Source organism: Gavia stellata, chromosome 11, assembly GCF_030936135.1.
Source record: "Gavia stellata isolate bGavSte3 chromosome 11, bGavSte3.hap2, whole genome shotgun sequence".
Taxonomy (NCBI): domain Eukaryota; kingdom Metazoa; phylum Chordata; class Aves; order Gaviiformes; family Gaviidae; genus Gavia; species Gavia stellata.
In genome coordinates this window covers 10,075,596-10,102,955 of record NC_082604.1, presented here as the reverse complement: position 1 = coordinate 10,102,955, position 27,360 = coordinate 10,075,596, and the positions used below count along the sequence as shown (strand labels likewise).

General features: G+C 42.4%; 1 protein-coding gene across 1 annotated transcript; it reads right to left on the bottom strand.

Moving 5' to 3' along the window:
* Positions 1-2,679: 2,679 nt before the first annotated feature.
* MOGAT1 (monoacylglycerol O-acyltransferase 1) lies at positions 2,680-27,360 on the bottom strand. The gene is made up of 6 exons (XM_009820308.2): positions 27,267-27,360; positions 16,707-16,885; positions 16,063-16,264; positions 13,293-13,467; positions 9,525-9,724; positions 2,680-6,404 (listed from the first exon to the last, which is right to left on the bottom strand). Exons 1-6 carry the CDS (start codon positions 27,358-27,360, stop codon positions 6,250-6,252), a joined length of 1,005 nt encoding a protein of 334 aa, XP_009818610.1. The 3' UTR covers positions 2,680-6,249.

Sequence of the window (27,360 nt, the reverse complement as noted above, 5' to 3'; positions counted from 1 at the left end):
GGGCGCGCGCAGCCCGCAGCCCCCGCAGCTCCGCCCCCGCCGCAACCGGCCGCGGCGCGGCGGCGCCACCTGGCGGCGCTGCCCCGGCAGCAGCGGCCGCCGGTGCCTCTCGCCGGCGGCTCCCAGCGCAACCCGGCCCCGCCGGGCCCCGACCGCCGCTGCGGCAGCCGCCGGCCCTCACAGAGCCGCCGGGGCGGCTCCTTCCCCCGCTCTCGAGGGCTGCCTGCCTGTCCTCAAAGCGTTCAAAAAGGCAATGCTCTGTCACTTACCGAAGGAGCTACTGTTACACGGTAGAGGCCTAGGCCTCCGTTTATCAAAGCACACGCGCCGTTTATCCGTCAAAGTACACGCGTGTTTAGGCGGCGAGGTGGCAGGGCACGGTTCGCCACGCGCCAGCCGTGAAGCTGAGCCCTCTCCCGCCGCCGAAGCCAGCCCGCACCCAGCAGCTCTGCGCCGGCTGCGGCACTGTGGTGGCCACCCGCCTCCCCTTAGGGTCAAGCCCTGGGGGGGTGAGTAACGTCCTCACCCCGAACCTGGTCTTCCAGCGCTGAACCAAGGTCACGCATAAGTTACTACCCGCGGTAAGTGATGCTTCTGCGCAAGCAAAGGGGCGAGGGTCAGCCCAGCCTGTCTCGTCTCCTGCAAGAACTACAGCGGTGTGGAGCACACGGGCTGCCCTGCCTTAACTGGACTCCCTGTTTAAATAGGCCTCTACTGGGCCGGAGTGATTAGGGAAAAATCATGAAAAAAATGCTTGCTTTACATAGAAAAATTAGGTTTTACTTTGTACATATGCAGCAAATAGATTTAGAGAGACAGCAGACATTTTAGCCACAAATAAAACACCTAGCTTCCATTTTAACATGGACTTTTACTTCAATGCATTTTGAAGCACATACATGCCCCTGTTATGATGTCTAAGAATTAGTCCTAAACAATTTCCCCAGGAAGACACATGTCTTTACAGGACAGTCTCTGCCCTACAAACAGTCGGAGGGAATGCCAAGTTTTCCAGTCAACAGACCTATTCTTTATATTTAAATATTGCTTGCTGGCTGCAGAAGGAAAAGATTAGACCGCTGTTGATGCATGTTAGCCAAGAAAAGCTCACAGCCAACGTGCCGGGCTTGCTCTTTGTCCATTTATTAAATTTGATCATAGACATTCCAAAAGCAACAAGGCTCCATTCATCTCAGTAGGGAATTTAACTGAAAATAAATTGCACGAAGAGAAGGTGTTATTTGGCTAACAGTGGTAATTGTTACTACTGTCCAAGACAGAAAAGAACCCAGGTTAGATGTTGGCCAAACTGAGCGTACACAGACAAAAAGTTTTTCTTGATCCCAGCACACTTTAAGGGAACCTCTTCCTCTCTGCACTGCAAAAGGTTCTTCCCAAGCTTCTGCTATTTGTGAAACTTACTGTTAGGGTATGGAAGGCAACCATAAAGCATATGGTTCCTCACCTTCTTCTCAGTTCAACAGACTAAAAAAGAAACTAAAAGAAAAGACGAGGGGCTGCTGGGGTCTGCAATACAGGCAGTGCTCCAGCAGTTCTGCCGACATGAAATTGATACCAACCTTAAGAAACATCAGCTGAAACACTGTCTACATCCTTCAGTGCACCCAATTCCCTTCAGAGTATACTCGGGTATGGAGGTAACGTCACTTACCTGTCACAAGCAGTCATGATCAGGATTAGTGTTGCTGCAGCACTTCAAGAAGCATGAAGATTCAGCTGCTCTCCATTCCTCGTTTTTCTCCATTTCTTGCTTTACAGGTATAGCTTGCTTCTTGTTAGTATTTCAGCAAAAACAGGATGTGATGTTGATCCATTGATAAACCATGACACACCTCCCATTTACACACACGCAGGTATAAAGAGACTACTTCAAAGCAATCCAAGGCCACTTCACTTTTTATCCATTTTTCCCCTTTATAGCACACCGAGATGCAAGGTGGGACCATTCCGTAAGGAACGTATTAAAACAGTAACAAAACACAATTAGCCTTTCCCAGGCTTGGGAATTCATACCTGTCAGTGCAGCTGTTAGTACAAACATTGCCATTACTTTCAAAAAACCCTAACATACATCACTGTTTGAAGGTGGCTGGTTCTCCTCTTCCCAAGAGACAAACACAACACTTTTTCACTCCAAGCAGCTATTTCGTTTCCCAGTTCCTAGAGTTAAGCAGAGCCTCTGCAGGGTTTGTTCTTCTTTCTAGGGTACAGATACTAAGACTTGGACTCGTTGATACAAGTTTCACTTAAAATTCAAACTTAAACTTAAGTCGAATTCAACTCCAAAAGCTGTTATTTCACCAGTTCCTCAGAGGAGTCACCCACGCTCCTGCGCTCCGCTTCCCTGCTGCATCCCCTTGGCATCGCGTTCCTGGTTGCATGCTGCTGCAGCCCAGCCCTTCCCTGCCATGGCTGACTTCCTCCTCAGACCCTTTGGGACTGCCAGCAGGAACCTGGCTTCAGGTGATGCCTCAGGACACTGCAGCGAGCGATCAGTCCATCTTCCCTGCCCCCCGATTTCCCAGCATGTTATGACCATGGCCTTATAGCAAGTCTAACAGGACCTCTTGAGCTCAGTCAGGCTCCTAAGGTCCGAGGGATGAAGCCCTTACCCAACAGCGATGATGCATATTTGAACTCCAATCAACACAAGCACACTTTGGTACAAACCTTTATTATCTCACACCTCCTTGCCGCAGCTATCATTGAAACAACTGACATTCATCTTTTACAGGTATCATAAAAAGTTAGAAAGTGTAAAATATGCTTTGTAGTTCACAAAGTAAAAATTCTTGAGGATTGACTTTCTGTAAACGAAATTTGGCAGAGATGTGAACGCACAAGGAAACAGGAAGGCACCGTCAGCTTGAGCACACTGGGGAGGCAGTGTTTGCAGGGTATCGGGGCAGAGTATCTATCTTGTTGATGGATGACTAGCTTCCCTGGGATTACCCGTGTCATTAAAAGGCACAAAGAGAAACACACCACGAAGCAGGCCCCCCTAAGCGTGGACATCCCACCAGAAATCTGAGCACTACCTGATTCTTCTAACCACAGCTGGGGAAGAGGGGGTGTCACCATTCCTACTAGCTGCTTGCTCTTGCTTTGTCAAGCATGAACTGCAACTGAAGACTGCATTGACACTAACTCTAACGAACATGGGAAGCCTCCTCGTGGCTGCAGCAACGGTAGGACCAGTGCCCGCACTAGCCACAACAGGTCTACAAGCTTCCAGGGCTCTCGCCTTTAGGCTCAGTATTGCAGGGCTGTTTTACAAATCCACATGCTAACACAGAGGTAAATATTTTAGATGACACCATGCCTATCAGGTTTGGAGACTGATATCCTATTTTAAAATAGTCCTAGATACACTAGACAATTTGTTAATAAAAGGTAGTTTGGAAGGACCATCATAAGCAATATGCAGCAGTTATTGAGCAACAATATATATTTTTATATATATTTATATTGGAGATTTTGTTTTCTTTTTTTCTCCATCTTCCTGTGTTACAAAGCAGTGAGAATTTCAGTAGCCAGAGTAACACAATCCCCAGTTGTTCTAACTGTGCCAGTTATGGATGGTATTCAGAGCCCACAAATAATTTTCTCATGGAATTCAGAGGTAGGCCTGTTTGTAGCGTACCCTCTGGACCAGATACTACCCCAAAAATCAGTATCCGCATACTCCCTAGAAGTTTTGGCTAATTTGATCAACAACATTCCATTGTTTCTTCCCATCCTGAACCCAACGCTAATGCTTTTAAATTTACATCCTGAACTTCTATATCATTAAGGTAATGGGAAAAGAGCAGACTGAGAACGAGAGGAAATATCTCATTAGAGCAGATGATCTAGGAACATGTCTCTGACACAGACTCCAAATTCTTCTTTCATGAATAATCAGCCCTACTCATAAGGGCAGGCAGGAAAAAAACAAATCCAAAGGAAATTTCACACAGCTGGCTAAGCAAAAATGACTACTTAGGGCTCATCACTTACTACAGTCCTTGGGACCCTAGAGATCTCTTCCCAGGTATCAAACCTGTCGTGTTTGACCTCCCTAGACACATGCCCTTTCAAGAACTGAAAGAATCCTGATCCTAAGCTCTTGTTAAACATGCACAGTCACAGTGCTTCCTCTTCGCAAGCCCTGCTCCTAAAACCCATTTCTGCTGAACGATAAGCCACCACTCAATATTTTCTATGCATACATAGTCCTTCAGAGATCTTAACCTGGGGAAAGATGGACAGAGAGTGAGGAAGTAATAAGATGCCTACACCACAGTGATCATCAGGCAGCAAAAGCATGGGAAGGGAAGGCAAGCACACATGGCGCCAAGAAAGTGCAAGTAGAGTAGAGGTGAATTGCGGGCACACTGACAGCAGTCTGTCAGGGAAGAGGGGACTACTTCTTCAGGCATAGCGAATTCCAGCCCTGGCTCCCAGAAAGACATCTGTTGTCTTAGAGAAAGCAAGAGCAGGATTCACTGGCCCAGTGCTGGTCACATCTGAATGACAGGTAGGCAGTAGAAGGAACAGCCGTCCTAAGGAAACCAACCTGCTGCAGGTTTTTTTGGAGCACATCAGATCAACATACATCCACTCTGTCTGGCAAATATTTATTTGGCTTTGGGGCTTTGATTCATTAGGAGTTCACTCTGTAGGAGTAGAGATATTTACACTCTTTTCTTTACACACCTTCATCTTGCTAAGATCTTTTCTTTCCAAAGTCCTAACTGGGTTTCTTCTAAGGAGACTCCAGCCCAGCAAGCACACAATGTGTCCAGTGCCTTTGTGGAGCCAGTGCTGCTATTCCTGGAGCACCCCAGTGCTGAACTGACCCAGCTGCAGATGCCCCAAGCTGCCTGACAAGCCTATGCATGTCCTGTCAGAGCACCTAAATGATGTAACATTCAGGCACCAAAACTGCTTGAAGCAAACCAAACACTTCAATAAAACCAGATCTGCAAAGTCCACGTGCAGAAAGAATTATTTACAAATACAAGGGTTCATCTCAAAAAAAAAAAATAAAATCAATAATATACTATAATTCTCTTCACACACACCATCATCTCCAAGACCTAGGCATTTTAACTGAAAAAGAGTGGCTAAGATTTTTTTTTCTTTTCTTAAATGGATATCCACATTTAGGATAAACCTTCTCTCAAGTTTAGGCACCTGATTTGTATACAAAGCATTCTCTTAACCTGCTGCACCCTAGAGCTGTGCTCACACTACCTTGGCAATTACAGCTGTGTCACACCGCAGCACAGCTTTCCACATCTATCAGTGGTGAAGAAAAAGGGATATATCAAGTATGCTTTCCTTGGTGAAGTTTCAGAACTAGACTGAACAAACCGGGCTCCCCTTCCTTCTCTGGACGTGCTTGGCATATGATCATTTCCAATTTGCACATATTCAAAGTTCACATGATTCCCCCACTAGCTTCCTCGGTACACTTCTCCTGTCCTGTGCCTGCCATCTCCTCTGAGGCTGGAACTACCAAACAAAGCTGCTTCATCTTCCAAACTGATGATCCAAAGCACAGCTTGTCCAAAAAAGTCACATCATTCAGTGCTTCCCATCACCCAGCACATACACGCACACAGAAAACTCAACAAAACACTGTTCTCCAAACAGAGGGTTTGCTCTGCTCCGTAACTTGGACAAACCACTTTTGCCAATATCCTATTCAGGGCAGAAAGCTCCTATTTATTCTTAAATTCACATGTAAATGGCTTATAATAGCCATCTGCTGAAAACACACACCTTCATTTCCATGTAGGAGCAGCAGGGCTTTCTGATATTCCGAGAACAACCTGATGTCATGTTTGATACATGCTGGTAAGTCCCTCAACTGCTAATTGAAGACTTCTCAGGTTTATACTTTTCCTGCTCACGAGCTCATGCTGGGGCAATTTCCTCTGCTCAAGCTATGGTTAGGTACCATAGTGGTAAGAACATCTGTGTGGAGGCTCTCACTAGCATTTTTGGTACAGATGAACCTAAAAGGACAACTCAAAACAGCACTGGCTTCGAGGGTCACACCCTAAGGAATTTTTTTTTTTCCCCAAGAGAAGATAAAAATCAGTAAATCTAATAATCTCTTCTTAAAATTATTCCTTACACAAGGGTAATTACAGATTGCAAAATACAGATTGCAAGAAACACATCTTTCAGCATACACTTTTTTTTCCCATGAGATTTGGAATTACAATTTGTAATTTGCTACTCGAAGATGAGAGATTTATGCTCAGGGATCCCATAATTTCTTTTATGATCTTCAAATAATTTTCTTAGTTTCTGTAGATACAATGCATGGAGCTGTTCAATCTCTTCAGTGGTGGGGTTCAAGTTCCGTTTTACAGGGATGGGGCTTCCCACTGTAAATCAAACACAACAGCAGCATTAGCTTCACTGACATCTCTTTTTAAGTAGAACTGCTCTCCCTCCTCTAACAGCTCCACCACGGCTCCCAGCGAGGTGGCAGAATCACAGCACAATACTCTTGCGCTGGGGCCTGATCCTGCCTTTCACAAACCTGAGCCCTGGGTCTGGTTCTCCACTTCCTTTTGCTCAAGTTCCGATAAAATGAATTTAAAAACCCCGTAATTTCAGTTTGGCAGCAAAAGAGCAAATGAGAAGGGGGTTAATCTCTAACTTGAAGGAGCAGTTCACACTTCAACATACAATCCCATGGGCTATGTGCTGTCTTGCCATCGGGGTAGTACTCCACAAGTCCAAAATAGCATTTAAAAAAATGTACCTTCTCACCGTCTTCTGTTCTGATCTGAATACTAAAGGTATCCAATGTGAGGGACATGCCTAAGATGACAGTGGTGCCCTCAACCACACAGCCGCATGACCAGGACTGAAGGAAATACTGGTATCTTCCGATTTATTCAAAATGGGTATCATTGCACCAGCACCAAAAATGTTCTTGGCTACCTCAGCCTAGGGAATGGTAGCACGTAAGACACCCAAAACCCTGTAAGGTGTGTCTAAACCATCCATTGCCCCCAAATATCATTCCAAGTGTAACGTTCTCCAGGCACTGCGCAAAGCCTGCTACCTGCTCTGTCAGAGCGAGAGCAACAGGGAGCATGGGAGGTAACTCCACAGAAGTCCAGAGGGCACCCTCCTCCTCCGCAAAAAGCTATGGCTTAAAAGCCTGTGATATGCTACGAGAAGCTTCCCATGACCTCAGTCTTCCTTGTGTTGTTCAGTCGCTACAGATTTTGACAGCTGTTCTTGCACTGGAGGCACTGAGAGCTTAATAGACCTGACCAAGATGACAGAGGAAGTCTGTCAAAAAGCAGAGTTAAAACCACCCCCCAGGAGCTTTTACAAAGGCACCTGAAAATCCCTTTCAACAGATGTTGCCACTTCAAATTGGATGGTGCTGACTAATGGGAAGGGAAGTCTAGCCAGAACCACAAAGGGGCTGATTCTGAGTTTTCCTGCTGCAGCTTCAGCTGCCAACAGCTCTCAGGCTCTACACAGTGCTGAAATTCAGACTTTACGTGGCTAGGGGTGGGAACCCAGCCCTGGATTAAGCAATACCTTAGGGGGCGTGAAACCAACATACATTCAATACAGGATCTCCAGAAGCATGACTGGAAACACCAAAAAACCCGTAAGCCCTTCTGCAGCAGCCTCTTCTCCAAAGAGTGGAGATTTCTTGTGGAATTGGAAACGACACTCATCTCTCCAATTTTCTGTGCAGCTTTAAGCAACCTGCTTAATTTGGTAATTAGAGCTGATTCTATTTCTGAAAAGCAGCAATAATTTTCAGGAAAAACAAAACTACTTCACTCATCAAGCCCAAAACGCTCAGACTTCACAGACCTTGGTTTTGCTGAATAGCATCTCCTTGCTTTAGGAACCATGACTTCTGAACCGGGAGGAAACTCACCTATACCCAGCCATGTTGTCGACACGGCTAACCGGCTTGGGTGGAGCTCAACGTGACCCTGCAGCTTTCAGGAGCTGAGCTAACACTTTCAAAGCCGTGTTGAGCCATGCCGAGCACCCTCCTCCCCAAGAATGCACGGACATTGGTGATAGTTTTCAAACATGAGGAAACAAGAGACACCAAAGGTAAAGGATTTCTTGAGATCATGCAACAAATTCTGTTGCAAGACTGCTGATTTGAAGCACACCTGTGCTTTAGCCATGGACCACCTCTGTCCTTGTAATTACAATTATGAATATTTGCCACAAAGTAAAAGACATGTTAAGCTTCAGAACAGTCTCGATGTCATCAGCCCAAGGAAAAACTGCAGAAAATACGTTGCTCTCATTCCAATGCTTTGAAAACTTTTTGGCTTTAAAATAAATGACATTTTTAGCCTGCCTGTGCACAATATGGGCTTTAAAAATTAAATCTTTTCCAAAACATTTAACTATATTCACTGATAAGATACAGAGCTGCATGAAATTTAACATAGAAAGAGCTACATTTTTGTCTTAAACATTTTTATTTGATCCATGCTAAAATCAAATCATCCCTCTGTTAAAGGGAGGGCTGTCTTAAATGTCCCTTGTGGAATACCAGAAAAGCTTGATTTACTTTTCTGTAGAAATAGGCTTCATTAGTTCACTCAACTCAGAATCTGGCTAAAAATTATTTGTACAAAATACAGACAGACAGCTATTGCCTTCACATGATGCCAGCACAACTCTTCTTTAAAATGGCTGTCAATAGCCCTAGTTAAAGCCATTAAAAATCAAGAGACATTCAGCCCTACACTCCAGTGAGAGTAGATGACCAGGGATGAAAGCTTTTTGGGGAAAACACTCTTCCAAACTGCCTGTTGACATGGCATGCATACTCTCAATTAAACATGAACAGATCTTTCCATGGGGAAAAAAAAAAAAAAAGAACAAAAGGAAAGGAAACACACTAGGGAACTGAAACGCCATCTAAGCAGCAGCCTGCTGAAGGGCTGCGGCAGAGCTGCCACAAGGTGCCCTGTCCCCTCCCTCCTCCACCTCTACCCTGTCCAGATGAGCACGGGGTCAGGACTACACCAGCTCCTTCCAGCAGCCTTGCTCTGGAGCACCGCTGCGGTGGCCGTGCATCAGCTGAAACGCCCAACTGCTGCTTCTGTGCAGGGCTAAGAAATGAAGGTGCTGGGCACCTTACAAAATAACTGCAGCATCCAGAATCCACAGCAACAGCTGCAGAGCTGTGGCAGCTCTCTGGTATAGACTGGACAACCCCTTGGGTTTCCTTGAGCATTGCTGAGGATAGAAGCTTGTGAATAACTTAGAATGAAGAATAAGATTTGACCTGGGACAGAAGGGGGAAAGGGAGAAAAGAATCCCCTCTTTTAATTGGGGGAGGACAGGAATTAAAAAAAAAAAAGGCAAATATTTATTTTAAACCTCACATACTTGCTTTAGATGCACAGTAACCAATTGTTTCTGTTAGAACAGATGTATAAATTTACACAGATACTAGTAGCATGCATGCATTAGAGAAGGCACAGAGAACTTACCAACAGTATGAATAGGCTGCCTGTAAGGTATTAAGCCAAAACTGTATTGAAATACTCCTCTAGCATGAAACAGAGGTAAAGCAAAGCCCATTATCTTTTGCAACTTCTCCTGTACATTTCTGAGCCATGAACCTTTGGGGTTTGCAACTTGCTTGAATAGTTCATTTTCACCAAAGGAAAACACTGGGACCAGATGAGCCCTGTAAAACAATGAACACACTGAGAATCCCACAACAGCCTGCACTTGCACTGCAGCTCACATCAGCAGCGTGGAAATGGTTTCACAATAACCAGCACAGAAAGCTTCAGCAGCTGTAGACTTCATCAGCAACAGGCATTCAACTCTTCTGATATGCAGCTGCTTTGGGTTTAAAAAAAAAAGTGATTGGCATATAACTAGCAACTAGCTTTTGGGCAGTATTTAGCTGGTTGCTACCCATCACAACTTTTTTTGACTGTTCATAATCATAAAAATGAGTAATTGTATATATCATGATTATGATCTTATCCACCACTATTTAAGCAAGTCCACCCTTGTTTCACTGCATTTTCTTCCCTGGCAAGCAAAGAAGCCTCATTGCTAACCTTATAATGCTCCCAGCTGGTTGGCATCAAAACCAGATCTTCGCTTTCCTCTGCCTTTTGACCGGAGTAATGCACGCACTCTATTTCAGCACAAAAAACGTGATAAAAACCAGACATCCTGACAGACATGAGTGCAATGCCAAATTCCCCTGCTGTTCAATTCCCAGTGAAATCCTGCTTCCTCCAGACTTCTTCGAAAACATTAGCCTTAATCCATTATTACGAGAGGTCAAATCCTACCCACAGAAATTATGCTAACTCACTTTGGCTCCTTCACAGCCTAATGAATTCTCATTCAGTTCATGAATTGGCTTGGGAGGAAAGGCACTGACTAGCTCCTGGACAAACTACTTAAGCTGATGGAATCAGTGCAGTTGTCGCCAACATGCAAAAACACCACTACATTTAAAACCCTGACTACAGTATGCTTTTTGATTAATGCTTAGTTTCATTGAATAGTATTCCACACAGTTTAAAGAAAAAAAGAGCAGGGTAATCCTAAGCAGTCTCTGAAGGATACAGAGGTGTTTTATTTGCTTTACTTAAGTCCTAGCTTCTGTAACTTAGCTCCATTCAGCCCACAGTATCTTTGAGAAAAACCTTATTGTAAAATAGCAGCATTGCTATAATATTGTCAGGGTGAATTACTGCAGAGCTCTGAACACCTGAGGAGGTTGCACTGAGGACAGACCTGGCTGGAAAGTACTATGGACAATCAAAACCCACCTATATGGAAAAAACAACTGCTTCTACAGCATCTCAAGCCTGAGGACCCCCAAAGACTATCATTCCCACTCACTGTTGTGACTGGTGTCTGCTCAAAGGTTCTTTCCCAAATAGATCATGTATCACCCAGCTACCTGTAAAAGAAATATCGGAAAGCCTGGTACATACTGCGGCTGTGTAAATACTCCACTTTTTACTACAACACTAAGACAAACAGGAACATCTTGTGGTGCAATAGCACCTCGAGACTGTGGGATTTGTTTTAACCTGGTAAAGGCTTTTGCAAGATGCTATGTAGGAGGTTGAGACAGAGAAATAAGTAACTTATGATTGTGAAACTAAAGATAAGTTAGCTGATTCATCATTTGTTTCATGTCTTTAGGATTTCTTCACTTCATATCAGGTATCTGTACTACCTCGGACCACAATGTCTTTTCCAGAAGTGCAGGACTTTTGCTGACATATTCAGACCACATTTGACAAGTTCCTAGCTGAGGAACCACAGCTTCTCTATGCTGGCAGTACAGGAGCCAGGGCCAGAGAGTACAGGTCTCCACATTGCCCCTGGTCTCTGCATTGCCTCTTCCTCTCTTGGTATTTGGTGCTACAGATCACAAGCACTAGAAACACAGGCAGGCACTGATGGCAGGTGGTTCTTCTCATCCGCCTCCTGCAAGCCTCCCTCACCCTTTCATTTCCATGTGAGTTGGAAGCTTGTTTCACATTTTGTTAACCGTTAGAAACAAAATGTTAAAACCAGAAGCAAGTACTGGATGCAGAGTCTTCGGACAAGAGGTCAGGACTGCCAACAGCGCTGCAAAAGCTGTAACAGCTAGAGTCACACAGTTCTACTGTCCCACAGCCCTTCTCTATAGAAATGAAGTTAGGATTCCTACGCTTCAAACAGAAGCTGTTTTTATTGCCAGTGCTCAGATCCAGAATGACTTGTAGCCTGGTGGTTAAGATGACCATGTGTGAGGTGTAGGTTTCAAGTCACTCGGGTAGAGACAGGCGTCATCACCCCAGTGGAGTGCTCCAGACAAACTAAACCTCTTTAAGAAAGAGGAGGACCATCATTTGAAAAAAAAACCACCACACTTCATAAGAAAAGAAGTGGCCATCCCTGTGTTTTGTAAGTGTCCTGATCTTGTTCTTGGGTGTTGGGGATGCTTCTGAAATCAAGGTCATGAGAGGCACAGGTGTATCTAGTTTCTCAATCCAGATCAGTTTAGATGAGAGAGAAACACTGACCTTTGTGATCTGACAGATCAGACATTTATGGATATGCTCAAAAAAAAAAAAGGCACCTAAATATTCTTCTAAACTTTATGGTTAAAAAGTAAAAGCTACTGATCATGTTTAAGATCCCACCGGATTAATCAGCAGTTGAGCAGAAACTGAGTAAAGACTCATTTAGGCACTAAAATCCTAATTTAAATACACGAGTGTTGTTTCTGGGTACAAATTAGACTAAAATGTTACTTTCTATCAGAGAACAGGTCCTTTATGAGACTTCTAGTGATATTCCAACCCTCTTGGAATATTTTGACACAGAATAGTTTATAGAAAAAATGGACCTTGCATCCTGTGTGAAAACAGAGAGCTCTTCTCAGAGACCACCTTTTTTCCAGTTAATAGCTTAAAAAACTGTTACAGATTTCGCAAGACTAGTATTTTTTTCTCATTGCTTTGCATGTCAACATATAACCCTGGGAGCTGTTCAGAAAGCTTAGCAGGATCAAGTCATTGGTTCCAATATTTCCAGCATACAAGACATCTATCTAGACCAGTCCAGCACAAACACAATAGCTTATACTGTGTAAATCACTCAAAATACATTAATACCATCTCTGTTTAGTTACACGCTGATGGCTGTTTGACAGTAAGAAGTAAACTAGTTTTTCTTCAGACTTCCACCAAAAATTCCCAGAAACTTACTTTTGCAAATAACAATCTTCAAAATAAAGTATTTACAGTAAAGGTGAAAACATATCTTCCTGGACCACAATTTTCAGTGATTTAATAAAACTGGGCCTAGCTTTCTAATATTTTTTTTGTTTGCTTGAAACGACAAGAAAATCCTATCTTAATATAACTTCAATTTACAGAACAGAAAACAGAATGCCTGCTCCACTCAGCAATAACAGCCAAGGTTTACTAATATTGTTTCATAAGTCTTACTCTTTGCTAGTGCAAAAACCAACTGAAACAAAACACCAAGATATGCTAATAACACCTACTGCTTACAAATTATGAAAGTCAAAGGGAGTTTTCAACACTCCCAGATTGGATCTAGGTGGACAGACTGGCTCCTATGCCAGACATCTGCACGTTCTTAGACAAGTAATTCTTTCAAGTTTTCATTATATGAGCTTACTATATATAATATGAACTATATTTAAGAATCGATCTGTATTCAAAGCATGCTTACTACAGCAGCCCCGATGGGAAACCTACCCATGTTTTAAGGCCATTTTAATAAAGCCCTTCCTCTTGAGGATGTTCAAAGTTAAACTTCCAGGGTGTGCATTCAGAGATTCTTCTGCTCCTCCGATCACGATGACAGATGCATGGCCGCCTCCTTCGTTATTCAGCACGTATGAGACACTCTCCTTGGATGCAGAAACCATTCCTTCAGGAGCAAACATTTTAAGAGTGACTGCTAGATCTTCATGGACAAGTACAGCAGAATTTAAGAGATATTTTTAAATACCTAAATGATGTTTCAAAATGATTACAGCACAGGACAGGGTTCAAAGATTTGGGTTCAACCCCCTCACTCTGCAATAGATATGGTCTTAGGTAAGTTCTCTGATTTCATTTAGCTGATAAGCTAAATGCTGTTTGCCTATCACAGGAGTTTTGAGACCTTCACAGAAGAGTGTGCTCTTCTGCCAACTTAACTCCCCCTCAGAGATTCTGTGCCCAAGAACAGAAGAGTTGAGAGGCAGCAGCTAGAGCCATAGAGCAGGTGCATATAAACACAGGCACAGAGGGTTTAACAGAATGAATACAGGACTTGTGAACTCAAACACAGATCTGTAGTGCCGAGCTGATCACCTTCATTCTTTTCAAAGCTATAAAGCAGCAGTTCCATCTAAGACAATAGCACGACAGCATGAGAAGAAGCAGAAAAGGCTCACATGTGCCATTCCCAATGACTGCATCAACTCATGCTCTAGTAAGCAGAATATATGAAGCTTTCCTGGTACTCCTGCTGATCCTGATACTTCTAATCAGAGGCACACTGCTGTATGAGCATTTAACATTGACTGAGACCTTGCTCTGAAATTGGCGCTTCGAAAAATCCCCTAACAAATATGAATCTAACCCCTCCAGAGTTCCTTTGTGCTGTAAGTTTTACTTCAAAGGCTCATAGTGGTACCATTTACCCAGAAGCCACATTCAATGATGTTAATTACATGTTTAATTACATTGTGTTGAATTAATATAGTCTAAATTACAATCTAGAGATGAAGTCTAGTTTGCATTGTTGTTTTTTACAGGGCTAGTATCAAAGCTTTTTTTTTCCCCCCCTATTAGGGACATTACAATGTGGATTATGAAAATCTCACAAGAAAGGGAAGGTGGTTGTGATCTAGTTTTGAGAGCTGGCCACCAAGAGGAATAGCTTGCTACTGAACAAGTTCAGACCTCAGTAAAAAGCTACTTCCATTTGCCATATATGCCTTCACAGGCACTGTTACTCTGAAAAATGAAGCTGACCTGAGACTCACAAATAATATGAGTGATGCTCATTCACCAGTCGGCATGCATTTTCTCTGGAAGAGAAAGCAAGAGCCACTGTCTTTCCCCAGGACGCATTTATCTCCCAGATATGACATCTCCAGAGATGTCAGCCTGCATGCAGGGCACTGTTCCCCACTCGCTCATGCAGCGGCTCAGTAGTGCTGCAACTGCTCTTCCCAATGACAACAACTGCAGCCTGGCAGGCTTCAGAGACAGGGAGCAAAAGACTGGAAGATCAAACAATATGCTAGGAGCATGGCTTCCAGTACATGGAAGATTTTGCAAGTGTTTTATGATTTGACTGATAACCTGTATTATACCAAAGGTCCCCTCTGGTTTATCAGCTACATACCTGTGAAAAACAAGCTACAATGCTGACTATTCTTTAGCATGCTTTTAACTCAAGTAGTTTCTCATCTAGCAGGTAAATATTTGTTCCTACAGGTCAAGATGCCAAAAACATGCAAAGCTGATTTCCAGGCTAGGCAATGTTTAAAACTGTCATCTTCCACCACTACCAATCCCTTAACTTTGCAAGCCTGAAAAAATCCCCTCAGAAATAACATTTGCATGGAAGGGCATTCTCTGGTATGTTGAAATATATGTATATGGATATGCAATTCTGATATTAACGTGAACAAAATCCTAGGCATGTTTCTACGAATGGAGCAGCCGAATAGCTTATCTGAAATCACAGCGTCTGTGTTGCAGGATTAAGAGCTAGATCTCTGTCTCCCAAACCTAGTCTTGGGCACCAGACCGTATTTACTCAAATGCTCTCGTTTAATGAATTTAAATAAAATAACTCCTGTATTAAACCACGGGGGGGGAACACTAGTCCTGATTTCATTATACATTCTTCTGTTCCCCAAATTTTGTTGCTTGTTATTTTTGTCTTTTGTTACTGCAGCACCAGTCAGGAATATCACCCCTTTATGATAAGTGCTGCTCAGAACACAGAAAAAAAAGTTCCTGTCTTTAGAGTTTACATCCCCATTAAAATTACACAAATTTGCCATATGGGACCTCAGTCAGAAGCAGGTAATTAACGTCTGACTAGAAAGATATTTGTAATGAGTAGGACTTTAAGCCTTTCAGGTAAGAGATTATCCTCAATTTGTTTTACAGCTGTCTGTGCAATGACTAAATAATGTTATAAATTAACATGCCCTTCTCTTCTTGTAAATAACTGGCACTCAGTACTGCTGTCTCATGATTCAAGGGAAAACCAGCATTTTTTATTTTTTTTCAGAAAGAAAAAAAAAAGCTCAGTGATATGGTTTAATAAAACTATTAATAAAACCTTTCAAATTGTTTAGCAACAACAGTTCATCATACACCAGAGGTTTAATTTAGCACCAACACTGATCCTTCTGAAGTGAAATTACTTACCATTTATAGGTACAGGAACAGACTCTACATTTGAAGCAGAAGCTATAATATGGAGCAACAGCTGAGACATTCTGCTTTTACCTACCAGCGCTCATTATGTATTCTCTGAAGAAGGGACAGCCGAACCAGATGGGCATGATATGAAGGTACGGAGTAAGCCCAGGAAATAAATCTTTGAAACTTGGACCAGTGCAAAAGTTTCCAAAGGCCCCAGCTACCAAGACGCCATGAGGGTGAAAGCCAAGTAAGTAGTTGTGATTTGGGTTCAGATCTGCAGTTTTTATGAGCTGAAAAATAGAGACAGTGGAGGACATTATAATACTTACCTCAGAAGGATTCTCAAAAATAAAAGTATGGAGATTGCACATTGACAGGACACAGAACCAATGACAATTCATTTCCTTCTGAGCACTTTAAACTACTGTCCCGTTTTACAGCTGAACAAAGTTTAAACAGATGTGTCTCAAAATATCATGTCTAGCATTTACTGTGCTGAGGCACTATCTTGTGACCCAACAGTCCAAGTAAAAAATCAGCCCCTACCCCTTTTTGTCACTAAATCTCAGACTTCCCATTTTTTAAAAAGAAGTTAAGTTCACCCTGGAGTAAGTATTAGAATTTTACCAAAGATGAGCCTTAGACGTTTGTCCACACTCATGTCCACACTCATGGCTATTCAAGCTGTCTCTGTTCCAATGTTTACAGTTCTGAGAGAAACATTTTACTCACATGAATGGGAAAGTATTCCCTAAAGTACTTCCAAACAGTCCAGCTTCTGACCCACTGGGACCGTCTGCCCCCTGTGCATGGCGTTTCCCAGTCAAGGTAGAGCCACAGCAGGTACAGAACAGCAAGGAACCAGAAGTTGCCCAGGATCAAGATCACAAAGAATCCACAGCAAAACTCCGCTACAAGAGACAAAAAAAGGAAACCACAGCAAGCATAAATCATGCTTGTCTCCTTTAAGACCCTGAATTCCCAGCCCTGGTATTTTTATTATAGATACTACTCAAAATCGAGCTTAACTTATTGTGTGAATGCTGTTACATTGAGGGTGAAACAACCTATAAGGGTGTATCACCTCAGTCTGTATTTCTTACTCTACTGCACAACTGGACGAATAAGTCTAAGATTATTTTAATTTACTTTAATAAAACAAAAGCATGAGATGAGGACCAACACATTTGTCTTCTCCCCATGGTGATGGTGAACACTAATGTTTGATAGAGAGCATCTGGTTTACTTAAGACAGAATAAAGGGAGACAGCAAGAGCTAACAAAGATGTGATGCTCCAGTGAGCGAGAAGGGAGGAGAGCTGGGGAAGAAAAGAGGGGAAAGGGAGCCACAGCAAGATCTCTTTTCTAATGGGAGTGACGTCAGGCAATCATTTTCCCTTTCTGTTTCTTATTTCTCTACCTATAAAATAGGGATGGTAGACCTACTCCTGGTGAAAAGGGCTCTGTGACTGGCCAAGGAGATGCATTAGACAAGACCAAAACATTAAGAGGTTCCATTTCAGCCTCTAAACATGTCACTGTAAGCGGAAGCTCACCACTGCTATGGGAACACAACAGTAGTTTTAAGTCCCGATACTTTCAGACCTAGGTTAATAAGAATTCTAACACCCTACTACAATAACAATACATACAAAGCATATTATACACAATTCAAAGAGCCAGAAAAAAGCTGTTTGATTAAACACCATGTGTTACTTTGGGGCTCAACCCTGAAACGATTATTCAGGGAAACTCCCTATGGAAACATTACCTTTGTAGGACTTGCAGAATTTTGCACTCTTGCAGCAACTCAAGCAGCTATGGACGGAGTCAGCTGAAGCGCAGTACAGCAGTACCTGCTGCTCTCCGCCCTGTAGCAGACCCTGCAGCAGCCTGCTTGCTGCGACGCCTTGTGAACAAAATGCATCAGGCTCATGGATCAGGGTAACTCAGCAGATGCTGAATTCCAGGTTTGCAAGGGAGCCAGGGCTTTAGCATCACATCTTTATACAATGGCAAGCAAAACAGGACCCAGTCCTCACTGGAAGTCTCAACAGGCAGAGTTGTCTGAAACAGGCATTTTTCTGTGATATTTTACAAAGCAGAAATAGTACTTTGTATGTCCCACAATTGACTGGCTTTCATGAGGGCAACATCCTGTTATGTCCTAAAAGGAGTTACACCAGTGAAACATACTGAGCTAATACGTAAGTAAATAGAGTAAAAAAATAACAGGCAATAGTTTGGCTAACACAATGTAAATATTACTAGAACTGAAAAATTTGAAATAATCAGATGGACCAACAGTAAAAACCACTCATCCTAGTTAAGATGAGCTTCATTCAAGAGAGATTACTTTGGCACCGAAAACTCACAGCAGATTCCCTATACCAAGCAGGTTTCGAGCTGCTGAAATTCAGAGCGTAATTTGGCCTATGGGCACTCTGTGTTTCCTCCAACCTGAATACTTTTTTCTGAACTTCTGCCAACTTGGCCTTATGCGTAGTTTGACTGTACCTTCAGAGCAGAAATGGATATACTGTCATGGGGTAACTGAGAACTACTGCAGAATCCAGAAGCAGACAGAGCAAGCAAAGCTGCTGGTTAGATTGAGTAAGAACGGGATGAACGTTCCCATTTCTGGCAGGGAATGAGCAGAAAAATAAGGAATTGCATTTGCTCCAAGGAAGGGAGACGGGAACAACCATAAACAAAACCAGAAGCAGGATCAAATCTACTGTTTTGAAGGCTACTCCATTCTTCGGTACCATCAGTACAGAAGCTCATTGCTTCTTCCTTAAACAGGCAACCCTGGTCTTGCACAGAGAAGCACCTCAGTAAGAGCTCTAGAAAAATACCACAGCTAACTGAGGCCCACAGACCTCCAAAGCTGATGTGGAAAACTCCCAAAAGCTGCAACAACGAGTTCTAGGGACCATTGTTAATGTGGGGTGAGTAACACAGGTGAAAGATGACACTCAACTCCACTGCTCCGCAGGGAGAACTCACTGGGAATCCCAAACCAGCAATACTTCAAAATAGGGCACAGAAATATTTTGAGGAAAAGTCATTACCTGTTCTTTGAAGAAGAGATCCTGAAACTATAGAAATTTCTAGGAACGCTAATCTGGACAGGATGCCAAGGTTCACAGTCTAAGTTTGAGTAAGTATGAGAAGTTTTTTTAATTGCCATAAATCAATTAATTTCAAATTGTTATGCAAAAATTGGTAAGTATTTATATTTCCTACCCTTCCTTTCAGGAGGACTTTTCGCTAGGTGCAGAACCACATGGCTTTTTACTACCAGTTTTCTAGCCAAATAGCTGAAAGGTGCTTTGGATCAAAGCATCCTTGCTGTGAGAGCTAATTAAATCAGCAGTGGTAAGTGCCAGATAGCACTATTTAATACTATGCAGACAAACATGCATGAGATTAACAAGCTCACTGCTTTGCTTTAGCTAGAACACATTCCTGCGTGCATGTAAGGTATGGGCAGATAAGTATGCTGTTAGCAATTCCTAAGGGAAGCTCAGCATCTTGTAGGACAAAGCCGATTTATTATTGCATTTGCAATGAGACATGCAAAGCAAATTCCTTTTACCATACCTCCTTATTATTTCAAGGCATTAACAGCCTGCAAGATGAGTTAAACACTGATGACTCAAAACCAACGAGCCTATAAACACAAAACCAGTGTCTTCTCCTTCAGAGAAGACAGTGAGTAAATAAATGGCAACCACTTTACCTAAATTCATAAACAAATTCCAGGCAAAAGGCGAATAACTTGGAATTTGGCACTTTATTATATCAATGCCTCCTTGGATGTAGTTCCAGTGTACACTGTAAACATAATTTTTTGCTTAAACTTGAATTAAAGCTTTGAAGATATCTCTGTGGTGTATGGGAACAGTGGGGAAAAAGGGAAACAATATGGATTAAAAGACAAATCACTGCTGTGGGACTCTGAACATCCAGTTTGCCAGCCAACATTGGCAAGACTTTACATCCCTTTTCCTCCATTTCCCCATTTACAACATGTGGATACTCATCGGCTGCAGGAAATGGATGAAAAGTATTATGTATAGCGTTAGCTAGCAGCACTGGCAGCCATCCTGCCCAATGGTGTTTGAACACCTGATGCTTCACTCATTAAATAGACTCTAAGTTTGCAGCTGTGGGCACCAAATTCATAAAATAGTTAAATACCACAGAGATAGGAAGTAGGAAAACAGCGCATTGGGTGGGGAAATACAGGTGATCCCAGCAACTGGAAGCTCCAAATGCATTTGCAGTTACTAAGGAGTCAACCATGTTTGAAGAGTATCTGTTGCGAGGGCCACCAATTCTAAGATTGTCCACTAGAATAAAAGCCCCACATTACTCTCAGAGCAGTCAGACCACGTCCGACCAGTGAAGATGTATCCTAGGTGGCCAGGGCTCTCGTCTGAATCTAACCAGCACTACAGGCTCCCCATAGCACCCCACAAAGCCATACAAAGCAGCTCGCACTGAGACCTCCAGACTACTCGACAACTCAGACAGGTCTGAACTACGAGCCAGTTCCTGCTGTTTCCCACATGGCCTTAGCAAAGCTTTCTCTAAACACATTGTGTTGCTATGTCTGAAATGAGCTGGAGACTTTCAGAATTCAGTGATTTGAACCTCATCCCACAAAGGATGTGATAAACAGAACATCGTTATCCCACTGGCACTCTAGTGAATACACAGGTAGCGATGTGATTTTTTACTATTGTACTTCTCTGGGCTTTAAGAGTACATGTGCATACCAATACACAAAGCAAAGTGAAAAGCTCATTTCTTACATCTAAGGCCACAGGGGGAAAAAAAATGCAAGACGGCATATTCTTCAACAACCACACTGAGGTACCTACACCAGAACAGTCCTTTCCTCACCTTTAGTCTTCAGAGCAGCAATGTCTCCGAGCTGGGTGCCTGAGGAACAGAACATTGGAGGGAACACACAAGGAGAATTGCAGAGTGATGTTTTCGTTCCTAATGAACATTTGCTCCTCTCTATTATCGCTCAAGGTTCCACTGATACATTGATTTTGGCATTAAAAAAAAATTATTTTCCCTGTTTAGTGGATTCTTTCATTAGGGGAAAAGCAAAAAGATTTTTAAAATCAGCCTTAATTTATGGAAATACTTTCTAAATTATTTATAAATCATAAAGAAATGGACAGAAATTTAAATGAAATAACACATACAGCAAATGGACTCCAACAGTCCCACCAAAGGAAGACCTGAGACAACAGGCAACGCGTGAGAGGAGGCAACCTGCCAAGGCAACAGTAAGCAAGTTCATGCCTCTGCAGAGTACTGCTCTGAAGCTTTTACATAGAAAGTCTCTTTTTAAAAAAGCAGAGTCATAATGTCAGTACTATCTTGTTTAGAGCCTACTAGTCTGTTCAATTCCATCAATACACAGATTTCCACCAGAAGCACAGGAACTTCCTGCCACTTTTTATCCATGGCAGATGTGGACTTCCCAGCAAAGAACAAGCTGGGAATTCATTTAAATTAACTGCACTGGAAAATTATTGAAGTCCACAGGAATTTGGTAGCCATCTCCAGGACTGAGGTGGTAAAGAGGTCAGCATTTGTTGCATACGTATCAGTCTTCTGTAGAAGACGTCCTTTGTCAGTTTATCGGTCACAACTGGGAGCCCCAGTCACAAGGATATTTGAGCATTCCTACCAAGGGAGCTGTATTTCAACACTATTATGATAACAAATAGAAACCTTCAGATGCCAAGGTTTGGAGGCTTGTTTACTCTGGAATTTGGTTCCCGTTCCCAAGCAAGCAGACCTTCCATTGGCAAATACTGATAAACTAGAGATACAGAGCATTAGGCACTACTGACTTGTAGATAGAGTGGTCTGGATACAGTAAATCCCTGAGTTACTAATTACCAAATCCCAAGACAGCATGCCAAATTTAGTCTTCATATTTCTTGTTTCTTCTATTTCTCCTCAGCCATCCACTATCAGTTATGTTCACATACAGGTTGCCAAGCCAGGGCCTCCGGCCTGACGCAGCACAGCCTTTTTTCTCTTCTTATTCTTGAGAGATGCAAACAAACACACACAGAGGTATGGTTAAATTCCCTCCCTAAGATGTACATAACAGAGGCAGCATTCCGAGAAATACTAGTCAGTCAAGCATCAGTAAGTACCCTGTTATTCTCTGTGATCACAAATCGGTCCCTACCCATGGGCCAGCAATAAGCTTCCGGGACAAATGAATACAGACTGACGAAAACAAGTAGCAACACCAGTCAGCTTGCTCGGAAAGGCTCATAGAGCTTAGCTGAGTTTTCTTCAGTATCAAAAGAGAGGGTTTTTTTAAAAAGGCTTTGAGGAAGAATGAGACCATTTTAGTTAGCCAGCTACAGCTGATGAATTAAATCAGCACCAGATAACGAAACACCATGACATGTTTAGGGAAAAGGTGATTATTTGCTTTAGCACATTACACTGACACCTGCTTTCTCAACACATAAGTCACTTATTATTCAAGCAGCAATATCTCACCCTGTGGCAAATGTTTCATCATTTCTATTCTTTTGGGGAAGCCAGATCCACAACTCAAAACTGTCTCCAGCCAAGTTCAATTAACAGAGTGCTTCATCCTACATGCCACATGCACAGAAGTTTAATCACTAGAGAACAGGATGTACTTTAATATACACTAATGTCTTTAGCATATTGGTTTGTGGCTTCATGCATATTAAAGTATACCTTTTATTATGTACTGATTTTGTATTATTAAGTATTTTGCAAATAAACACAGGGGTGCATGCACAACAGTCCCTTCCTACGTCCCCAGTAAGGAGAAGACCAGCATGCCACTGCTGGACCTAGAAAGTAAGCCACAGAAGATGCACCATTCTCCCCTACCACCACCTTGTCTCAAAACAAAACCCTGGTATCCTTGTCATAGGGTTAAACTCTCTCTCATTTCCATCTCTCATTGCCTTGGACCAAGACACCACCACTCCTCCCAAATTACTTGGTTCTGCATTTGATTTTGTGCCTGCTCAAATTCCACTGTCCCTTTTCACAGCACATGCACAGAAGTTGGCAGACGAGAAACTCACGGACTCACCGTCTACCTTTGTTTTCTCCAAAATGCTGTTATTTGATTGTGTACATTAGAGAGGAAGAAAAACAAAAGGCTAGAGCACCTGCAAAGCAGCACTTACACCAAATCTCATTGATTTTTCTTTGTTTAAATTGTTTTGCCTTTAAATGAACCCTTTGATCTACCCCCTGCCTAGGTACTGATCACCTCCTGATACAAACTGAACCTCACTCACAGATGTGCAGTGCTGAGGCACACAGCTCACCCCTGCAGCACGCTTACATACCAAGAGTAAATCGCTGCTCAATTACCATGCAAGAAACAGAAAACCTACACTGGTTCCTAACAGGAGGATATCTGACATACTATTAACTGCAGCAAAATTAATTCAGTCAAAGTTCTTAAGAAAAATGTTTCAAGCTTAAAAACAAAGACTTCATGCTGAACACCAGGGACATCCATTGCATTCATTGATGGTGACAATTTCTTTTGTGTATATGTACCATGAGACCTACGGTACAAAAAGGGGAGTGACGTAACCTCTTTGCTCTCACCCCCAGTCAGTCCAGCAGCACTTACAGGCTTGGAAATTTCATTTCTCCAGGTGACTTTCTGCCTGGGGTTGGGCTGGACAACGGGACAGAGAGATCACAAGCAGGTATCAACCCACAGCTTCAGAGGCAGACATGATGTGGGTGCTGCACAAGCTTGGAATGGGGCCAGACCTGCCCCAGGGCTGTCAGCCCCTGGCCAAGCCGACAAACCTCTAATAACAGTAATTACAGGCATAAACCTACATCTATCAAAATTGTCTGTTTCAGCTTTTTTTCCAAAGTAGGTACTCTGAAATTGCAAAACTTCATATATTTGCTGTTTCAGCAGTGAAACACTAATGACTTGAAATTATGCTTCAGCCTGAAGCTTGTTTTGGATTTCTGCTTAATATGGCAAGAAACAGCATCATTTTAGCGTTTCCTGTTTTTCTGTTTTCATAGCTTTAGTTTTCTAGATGCCAGGCTGATACCACTCTTTTAAAAGAAGGAAGAACATTTAAAACACTTTTCTTTTTCATGGAACTTTACCTAAACTATTTTAGCCTGCTGCACTTAGAGCATGTAAGATAGCAAACCATATAGCAGTTTCAGCTGGCATATGGTGGCAAACTGTTAGATGGGCATTTGTCTCATCTAGTCCAGAAGCTCTTAGATACGGATCATAGAATTTCAGAACCTATTTTTACTTCTGGTGTCATGCCCCTGGATAACCAACAGAAGAACCACTGCTACAATGAAAACTTGCTTTTTCTGTTTGAGGGCGAACTTTGGCAGCTTGCAGTACAGAGTAGGGAAGCACAGAACTTACACCCGGAATTTTAAAGAGGTTCCTTTTGTATGTAATGAAATTCTGTGCACATCTGTACAGCTTTTTTGAGGCAGAGGCATGTTTGCTCTGCCTACACTGTACAGCAGAAGCAATGTACCTCTAGTGCAGACCCAGCCCAAGCCAGTACGCTGCGCAAAGCAGAACTTTCTTGTTTGTACCATGCTACTGCAGCTATTTATCCAGTATTTGTTGCCTGATTCACTTTTTCTACAAGTGGTCTTCAACAACTACCGCATACATGTGTTTCAGGCCAACTTGTGAGTAGTCTTTAGTCACACAAGCAAGAGGACATTTTCAATCATCAGTTCCACAGTCTCAGAAAACCATGCAGCATTACAACAAAGCAAGCCTGGAGAGCAAGGGGCAAAGACCAACACAATGTGCTTTTTACAGTAAATTCAGCTACTCTTAAGGGTCTCAGTCACAAAGATAAAAACCAATGATTGATTTTCAGAGTCTTCTATCCAAGTGGATAGTGGATTCTAAGGTGTAATACTCACGTTCCCCTTTTGGCTTACTGTGTGCCAAATCATGTTTTCACATCTCACTTCCCAGATTTAAAGGATATCATTACCCAATTCAGCTTTTGTCTTTCAGGGCACTAATTTTTAGAGTTATCTTACTTTATGTGTTAGTCCTATCAGTCCATTTTACTAAACTTACGCACCTCACCACATACCTATACGGTCAACTTTAGGAACTAAGCCAGTACTCTATTTATTCACTGCTCTAAACAGAATCCCTATATCTATACAATGAATCATTAGTTATCATATGTTGTTAAATGGTCATGTTTTCACATGCAGATATCTTTACATAAGAAAGACTGAATCTACCGAAGATCTTGCTTAGTATAAACTAGTTCCAGCCATATACCAACCCCCAAAGAACACCTACCCCTCCAACCTACAATGTGATGAATTCACACAGTATTTCACTTGTACTGGGTCATCCCCTGCAGGATTTGGAAGTGTCACTTTTGAATTCAAGAGCTTACAAACAAACAATGTTTCCATACATTGTCTGCTCAGCAGACAAAAAAAAGGCTGAAAAATCCAGATATCCAGACAAATGACAATCCAGAATGTCAGGAACTAACCTGAAACCTTAACTGAAGTCATTTAGGATTCAGCCATCTGAATTTTCCTGGAGGTAAGTTAAACTTTTTGGCCAGATCACTCTAACTGTCCTATGACTGAAAGGGTACACCTACAAAATGACAAGGTCACCTTGGATAGCTCTAAAGATAAACATCCCCATGAAAGCACAAGCAGATTAATATTATTAGAATCAATTTGTCCACCAAAAATCGAGCATTCTTGCAAACAAAGTTTTTCATGATCATGGGCATTCACTATGTTCAACGTAACCAGCCATAAAACCACTTCCTTGTTGATTTTCCTTGACGTTTATTCCCAGGCAGCACCAGCTGCAGAAGACAGCTGCCTACTTCTCCCACTGATCTGCAGCAAGAGTGGATTTTCTGCAGCCTGATCACTTCTAGTAAGCACAGAAGAACATGGTTTTCTGCAGCAGCATTGCTACCAACCAGGCTAGGATAAAAATTGTTTCCTTCCACTGCCACTGAACTTCCACTGCATTATCATTAGAATGGAATACTGGGATATGCCAAGAATGAATTCAGTAACAGCAAATTAAAAGCACAGGCTATTTACAATGTAGCCAAAAACATGAACTGTTTATAGTACAACCACATATAATTTAGAGGTAACATAAAACAGCCAAGTGCCAAGGATAAATCTTGAAGGTGCTTCAGACCCTCCATGCTTCCCCCACATAACCAAATCTTTTATGTGTGGGCTAACAACCTAAAAAAAATTGTCTGAAAGACATCAGACCACCATCTGAATGATACTGTATTTGCAAGATATACAAGGAACATATGCACACGTTTCTTTTCTCCTTGTAAGTCCTAAAGCATAGACGTTCCACCATTTCCAGTAACGCACAGGTAATCAGTCGCTCTACACCTCAGAACAGTTGTGTTCCACACAGACTATTCAACAACCGCTTGCCAATTTACACAATCCATGGATCTGGTCCCAGAGAGTTAAGGCTTAGCTTACCTTATCAAGTGACACATTTTATCAACTTCAAGATAGCTACCCAAGAGAATAAGATTTGCTGCTGTAAATAGATGTTTAGTGATAGGAGTCTATTACGATATTAGCAAAATTCACTACAGAAGAATAATAGGTGGAAAAAGTTTACCAAGTAAAATTGTTAGGAATACTTTCTTAAAGCAAGTGAGGATATTTTTCATAAATTTACAAAAGTGACTGCATTTAAGCCAGTTCACTGTCAATCCTTATTAATTTTCATCACCTAGTTAAATGAGAATTTTATTGAACTACAGCATATAAAGTTATTTTACAAAATCAGTAATGAAAACAGCATTAGTCATGCACCAGCCTTTATGCTCACGTTCAATGAAAAGTTGTTAGTTGTCAGAAACCTAGAGGGCATCTCAATGAGAATACATGGTCACTAGCTTTTTAAGATCATATTTGGAAAAGAACCCATAGAAACAAATAGACTCCAAAAAAAGAGAAAAAGAAAAGCCATCCAAAGCTTTCAGGGAAGAGAAGGCCCAAGCCCAGAAGTGCGATGCTCTTGCCCGCCCGGGGATAGCCTGGGAGCCGCTTGTAGGCCGGCTGCCTCTCCTCCCACGTGGAACCACTGGGCGACACCAACCGATGCCCACGGGTGATGCTGGTTAAGGAAAAAGCCGATTCTTTCCCTTTTCTCTCTGGTGCAAGGGCAGGAAGGAGTAAGGCTGTTACCCAGCAGGAGGAAGGAGAAGATCCATTGCAGCACGGCGACTGTCTGGAACCTCCTCTTTAGGGGAATGTTGATGGGGGCAAACTCGACCTTCAT

Excerpts from the sequence above, each read along its gene's own strand:
- MOGAT1 (XM_009820308.2), bottom strand. The coding sequence starts at position 27,360 with ATGAAGGTCGAGTTTGCCCCCATCAACATTCCCCTAAAGAGGAGGTTC. Across the intron at positions 16,886-27,266 it reads CTTCTCCTTCCTCCTGCTGG|CGGAGTTTTGCTGTGGATTC; the intron begins GTAACAGCCTTA and ends TGTCTCTTGTAG. Across the intron at positions 9,725-13,292 it reads AAAATGGCCTTAAAACATGG|GGCTCATCTGGTCCCAGTGT; the intron begins GTAGGTTTCCCA and ends ATTGTTTTACAG.